Source organism: Pistacia vera, unplaced genomic scaffold (genome assembly GCF_008641045.1).
Source record: "Pistacia vera cultivar Batoury unplaced genomic scaffold, PisVer_v2 Contig405, whole genome shotgun sequence".
Lineage (NCBI taxonomy): Eukaryota > Viridiplantae > Streptophyta > Magnoliopsida > Sapindales > Anacardiaceae > Pistacia > Pistacia vera.
The window spans coordinates 1,475,137-1,481,849 of NW_022196230.1; the positions used below are offsets into that span (position 1 = coordinate 1,475,137).

At 36.1% G+C, this 6,713-nt stretch overlaps 1 protein-coding gene across 2 annotated transcripts; it reads left to right on the forward strand.

The window, feature by feature from the left end:
- Positions 1 to 279: 279 nt before the first annotated feature.
- On the forward strand, positions 280 to 2,246 carry LOC116142155 (cytochrome b5-like). Of its 2 annotated transcripts, none has more exons than XM_031427589.1 (4): positions 280 to 398; positions 500 to 619; positions 1,700 to 1,766; positions 1,853 to 2,246. In XM_031427589.1, the coding sequence occupies exons 2-4, from the start codon at positions 542 to 544 to the stop codon at positions 2,101 to 2,103; spliced, it is 396 nt and encodes a 131-aa protein (XP_031283449.1). In that variant the 5' UTR covers positions 280 to 398; positions 500 to 541; the 3' UTR covers positions 2,104 to 2,246. The 2 variants fall into 2 exon arrangements, with proteins under 2 accessions (XP_031283449.1, XP_031283450.1); XM_031427590.1 differs by having other exon boundaries at positions 301 to 398; positions 540 to 619.
- Positions 2,247 to 6,713: the final 4,467 nt, after the last annotated feature.

The window sequence follows — 6,713 nt, forward strand, 5'->3', positions numbered from 1 at the left end:
AAATTATAAGTGTAGTGTTACTCTTTAAATTATTACATATAATAATAAATTATCATGTAATAATAAATCAATAATGTTTTACTTACCACTCGCATAAATGGATAAAACTTATACAAAATTTATATGAAATGACTATTATAACCTTTTTTTTTTTTTTTTTAATGTTTGTATCACTAGCATAAACAGATAAAAATTATACAAAATTTACAAGAAATGACTATTCTAGCCTTCGTTTTTTTGTCTACAATGGCATGGCATTGCTAATAATAAATTATTAATAAATAATGTTGGTAACAACAAAATTAACGGAGTAGATACGGAGCTTAAAATGCAAACTAAGAGGAAAGGGGAAGATAAATCAGACAAGGAGCGGATATCGGGCCTCTTCTCCATCTCCTGTAAGGATAAACAATGCTTTTTCAGCTGATCTTTCGCACAAAATATAGCTTTAAACTTGATGGGTTTTGGGTCATTTGTTGGATCTTGTGTTTTTGGATAGGTTTGCCAGGGTTTGACCTTAACAGTAGCTGCAATTGCAGAAATGGCCAGAGTTATTAAGTTCGAAGAGGTAGCAAAACACAAAGAGAGGGATGATTGCTGGCTTGCAATCTTTGGAAAGGTTAATTCATCTAACTTGTTCTTATGTATCAGTCTTTTGCTTAGCTATAATTTATATTGATTTTGTGGATTGTTTATTTGTTAAAAAGAAAAAAAACAGTGTTCTGTAATTGGATTTAGATGAACTGTATTTATGATTTGATTTGATTCAATATTTGGATTATTTAGGGATTAAGATCCGTAAAAAATAATTTTGTTAATTTTCAGTCATGCCACAGCAATTTGTATCATTTGGCACAGAGCCAACAGGCCCGAGACTACTTACTGCTTTTGTAGCAGAAATTCTTGTTTGGTGGAGGTTTGTAAGTAAGAGGTATTAGATAGGTTATAATTCTTGTTTGGTGGAGGTTTGTAAGTAAGAGGTATTAGATAGGTTATAAAATTTTAAGTGGAGTAAAAAGTAGGAAAGTGGTTACATATCTTCCTTGAATGTACTGGTTTTGAGTTCTCTACATCGAAATTGAAGAGAGTTTTCTTGTTGATGCTTATACAAATGTTTGATCCTGGGTGCTTCTGTCAAATGTTTTTTAGATTTTCTATTTTCCTTTATTGTTATGACTTGCAATCAAAATTCTCGTGCTACTCATAATATTTTTTAACAAAATATTTAGTAACAAGCTTATACAATAAACTCCAGTCTTAAGAATGCTTTTCTTATTCTGGAAAGTTAACTTTTGGAGACATATTAATAAGAATTCCATATTGATTGTGAAATTACCTATGGTTGTTTGTTGAAGGGCTTCTAGTTATAATTGCTTAAATTTGCACAAATTTTTACTTTAAAACTCAAAGTATATACTTCAAAACTTTGACATCATGCACAATGACTCCAAGATTAATTCAGTAGCTTTTCAATTGCGAAGGAACTATATACCCAAATCAACAAAAGTAAAAGCTGAATGAGGAATTGCGAAGCTTGTTCTAATCTCTTTGAATGTTTTTCTTCGTTAATTTTATTATGCTTGTTAGTGGTATATCTGTAACAGTTTGAAGATACAAATTACTAAGAGGGTCTTTTGGTACCTTTAAATGATTCAAGTAATTGATAAACTAGTGTATCAACCTCAAACTGTTGTATCAGGTGTATGATGTGACTTCATTTCTTGAAGATCATCCTGGGGGTGACGAAGTCTTGCTAGCTGTTACTGGTAAGATTGTTGCATTGCCTAGGTTGTACAAACCTCACCCATTGATTACTTCGTTTCATTGCTTTCTGGTATCTTAAATTTTGCAGAGAAAGATGCAACAGAGGACTTTGAAGATGTGGGCCACAGCGATTCTGCTAAAGAAATGATGGAAAAATACTATATTGGTGACCTTGATAGCACCAGTGTTCCACCAAGAAAGAAGTACAAGCCACCTCAGCAAGTAGCGCATAGACCTGATGACTCCGGATTTGCATTGAAGATTATGCAATTCCTGGTACCACTGTTGATCTTGGGTATAGCATTTGCTTTGCGATTCTATGGCAAGAAAGAGGACTAGTTGGATCATGGTATGAAGTTGCGAAAGTTAGTCCATGTTTCTTTGATAATCTATTACTTAATAAGTATAATTGTAGAATTTCAATTGGCACTTTTTATTGGGATTGATCATAGTATGGCTGTACCTTTGATTGCTGCTAATAACAATAGCTTGGTTAATTCATTCCGGTATAGCTATCTGTTAAAATCATTTCCTTACTGGTAGAGATTTCGCTAGTCTTATATTTTACTCTTAGACAACTACAAAGAAAATATATTAAACTAAAAAGAAGAAAAAACAAGCTTCACACAGAAGCAAACATGCATGAGAACTATGTATGTATATTATTATTAATACATAATACATTGCTTTGGAATGTTAGTTATGGCTAATTAGGTACGGAGATCTCCAATGTATGAAACAAAGGTCTTTTCAACTATTCCTGTATGGATGGGGTTTTATGGAATTAGTTTTCCATATAAATTCAATCACCCTTAAAAAAAAAATTTAACAATAAATTAATTAAAAATCTATTTAACTCCCTGGACATCCCAAGCTTGCATTTAAAAAAATGACCCTAAAAATATTTTTGAATTTTTTTTTTTTTTTAATTTAGAAAAGCTCACGTGACACACTTAAGATTCATTAAACATGTAAAATGGGTTAAACTAAAAATATTTAAACATATGTGAGTAAAATCTAATTAACGAAAGTTGTTTAAATTTTGAAATTTGAAAACGAGCCCCCACCTTTCAAAATCGTTTAATCGAGCCATATACCCAAAAAACGACCGATGAACACTATTTGTTTCTTTGCGATTTCCAACGACTACAGTGCCTAAATTCTGGCAAATTTTCAATCCTAAAGCTTTCTTACACAAAACCATGGCTGACATTCACAAAGAGGAGGAAAACCCAACCCCACTTCGAATCCTAAACTTCGGCGTCGCCAACAGTTCAATAGCTGTCAAAGAAGACGCTTCGGTGGATCATCCGATGAGTGAAGGTGGTTCAGAGGCAGAGGAGACGACGACAGCACAAGAACAGAGAGAAGAATCAGAAAACGGTTCTGAAAAGGAGGACGTCAGGCGAGGAGGAGGACGCAGATGAAGAAAATATACATTTTTTACTTGTTTTTTTGAATTGGATGAGAAAATGGATTGATTTGTGCGAATTTGGGGGAGATGTAGTTGGTTTTATTGTTATGGTGGTTGTGGCGTTTTGTCGAGCAGTTGGCAGGCATTGGTGGAATGGTTTTGTTTGGGTTCCAGAGGATGGAAGAAGGCAAGGGAGGCTCTAGGGAGGTTGTTTCTGGGAGTTTGGTGGGTTGAGGATGGCAGAAGGTGGCAGAATAGAGGGGCTGGAAGGCTGCCCTGCATATTGGTAAGGCTGCCGCTGTGCGTGGCCAGCCCTGTAGGGCTTGTATTTGCAAGGCTAGCTATGATTGTTGTGTTAGAAGTGTTAAATTGCAGGGTTTTTAATTTATATGTTGGTGGAGTTTTAGCTTTGGTGATTATTTGGATGTGTTTTTTTGAGTTGTGGGGATAATGGTCTTAATTGTGGTGATCCTTAAATTAGTGATCTTATGAATTTGTATGCTATGAATGAATGTGTAATGGTGGTGCAAGTGTTATGTTAATGTTGTTATGTGTGATACTAATGTTTGTTGGTTGTGCTTAAAGTGTGAAATTAAAGTTTTTTAACTCATACATTGCTGAGGTTTTAATTGAGTGATTGTTCAGATTATTAGTTTGTAACAATAAATGAATGGATGTTGTTGATGATGGTGGTGGAGGTAATATTATTGATAAGAGCTTGAAAGTACACATTTAGTTAGTGGTTTATAGGGATTAATTGTGGGAAATTAGGCTTAATTTGGTAAAGTTGCTTAATATTTTCATAATTGCTTTTTACGGGATCATGGGTGTTTTTGAGTGTTTTTTAGGCTACTAGTGCTTAAATGTTATGCTCGGATGAAGAATTATGTTGGCAACGGAATGAGTGACGAGTGGAAACAAACAGATCAAGAATCGGAGTTAAATTGAAGAAGTTATGGAAGTTGAAGTAAAGAGAAGATTCCAGATTACATTCCGGCTTGAGCATGCCTTGGTATTTTGAGAATATCTTGATCTGTAGAACTCGGATTAAGACGATTCTTGGACCGTTAGAAATATGATTCAAAGGACTACATTTCATATGTTATACCACTTTTCCAAATTTCATCGTTATCGGGTTCAAAAATCACCATCTCTGAAGAACAGCGGAATGATGCGGGAAGAAGGCTTGCAGCTACTGTGCCATGACACACTTTTTCCAGTAGCTACTGTGCTGCAGCACAGTGCCGGGGCACAGTCACGGAACTTAAAAATCACCTATTTGTTTTTAGGTAGAAAAATAGGGTTAAGAGTCTTATCCCTAAGAGAATTGAAGGAAATAAAACCCTAACCCTTGTGGGATATAAAAGGAGGTCTTTTAGCATTATTTCAGGGATTCTTTGGTGAGAAGAAAGGGAGAAAAATCTGCAAAGAAGAGAAGTAATAGAAGTTTTGGAGCTTTGATTCACAATATAGAGAAGTTTTCCTTGTTCTTTTCTTNTGACTAGAAAGGTTTTGGGGAAGAAGGCGTCTATTACGGGACGCGATTGTAACGACTTCTTTCTACTAGTATACTTTAGAAAATATACAATGAAAACATACTTAATAAGAATTCCATACTAACACCAATTAATCTCATATAGAACAAGAATCTTTACCTCTTCATGCTTAGGATCAAATCCTTATAGAAATCCAACCAAAAGCTCTCAAATCAACCTTGGAAAATTGATGGAAAGATGAGAGAATTGGGGGGTAGAGGTGGCGTGTGGGATAAAGCAAATGAGAGGGTTTGTGTGCTTGAACCCTTAATATCTCATATAACTAAGCCTTCTTTCCCATTTTGCCCTTACACTTTCTTGAAAATTTTATCCTTATTCTTTAATTCTTTACAAATTCACCCCCATTCCAAAATATTCTCCATGAAATTTTCTTACATTTCACTCCCCACTTTTCCTGCTAATTAGGGGTAGAATGTTCACTTCACCATTATGGAAAATTCTCTAGAAACTTCACAAAGAAAATCAGCCAGATCTTCGCCCCGACGAAGCTTTTTCTTCGCCCCGGTGAAAAAATATAGAGCCTACGTCGCCGCAGCGATGATTCTTCTTCGCCGCGGCGAAGTCTGCATTTCCCAAAATCCGCCAAGACTTCACCAAATTCAGGGCATCCAAGCAATTCTAACACCCTACAAACTTAACCAAAGGCAACCCAACAACAATAACACATATCAAGTAAATTTAGGGCCAACAAACAACATTTAAAAGGCAAATGAACATGAATCAAAGATGTACCTCAAAGTGGATGTTACGGCGATTTAGAAGAGATGTTAAAGAAGGTGGGTATACCTCTTCAGAGAGGTTCAAGATGTGCCTGATATGGTTCGTCCATTTGATCTTAATAACTTCTGACTCAACAAAAGCCGTTAATATAGACTAGGTGAAGTTTGCAAGCAACATGGACTTCTTTAATGCTTGTCTGTGGGGACAGGTATCATTTCAGCTAACCATGGACTCCTTGTAAGGAAAAGACATGGCATTAAAGCAGCGCCAATCTATCAAGAAGAATAGACCGAGCACGTGCAATTTGTTTGGCTTCCCATGGGCAATGCAGGTAAATATTAATAGCTTTTTGTTATATTTTTTGAATTATATGTGTTTTAATTATGATATGGACTGTTTTTTTTACAATGTAGGCTTGAATGTATGAGGTCACCCCTGTCCTGGCTAAGGCAGGGGGGGGATGGAGGATGAAGACTTCGGATGAGCGACCACAATTTCCTAGGATGTTGCGGTGGCACATCGAGAAGTGTACCCATTAGGATTACGACAAAATAGACATAGAAATTCAAGTGGCTTGGGTAAAATTAAAGGATTAAGCTTTTGAATATGCACTTGCTTTTAAATGTGGCTTAAATTTGATTGAATTTTATTTTTTTTTATTTTAGGGAGTCGTTCGTCCCTTCCTCGTTGCTATTAGGGGTGAAGCGGGAGAGGAATATGTTACATTGTTCAAAGCACTGAAGGATGAAGCAAAAGAAATGATAAACCGCCTCATGTAGGACCTAGAAATGGTCACGCATGTGCGTGCAGTTGCAGGGCCACTGCTTGAGAATGTTGTTGATGCCGAGGATGATGAAGCTTCAATCGGCAGAAGGGAGGAGGAGGAGGATGAAGAGGTTCTTACACCTCCACCCAATTGGCAAATTGATACAACAAGTACCGCTTTGCCGAGGTGTCGAGATCGGGAGAATAAGTTGGTTGGCCTCATAAACGGTCTGTTTGAGAGTTTTACAATAGCCATTTATAAGAGGTTTGAGAAGATGGAAGAGTGGATGAAAAGGGTGGAGGAGAAAGTTGATAAAGTGGCAGAGAAAGTTGGTAGGGTAGAGGAGGAATTTGGTGGAGTATTGAAAGTGGTTAAAGTGCAACCTGAGTTGAAAAGAAAGAGTTGAAAGAGTAAGTTTGTCAAATCTCCTTACACCGTAGTAACGTATGGAAAGAAGAGGAAAATGAAGAAAAATTTGAGGAAGTCCACAAAA

What these genes read in the sequence shown, in the direction of transcription:
- LOC116142155 (XM_031427589.1), top strand. Translation starts at nt 542, where the DNA reads ATGGCCAGAGTTATTAAGTTCGAAGAGGTAGCAAAACACAAAGAGAGG. An exon ending in GGCTTGCAATCTTTGGAAAG is followed by an intron (nt 620 to 1,699) that starts GTTAATTCATCT and finishes CTGTTGTATCAG; the next exon opens with GTGTATGATGTGACTTCATT. An exon ending in AGTCTTGCTAGCTGTTACTG is followed by an intron (nt 1,767 to 1,852) that starts GTAAGATTGTTG and finishes TAAATTTTGCAG; the next exon opens with AGAAAGATGCAACAGAGGAC.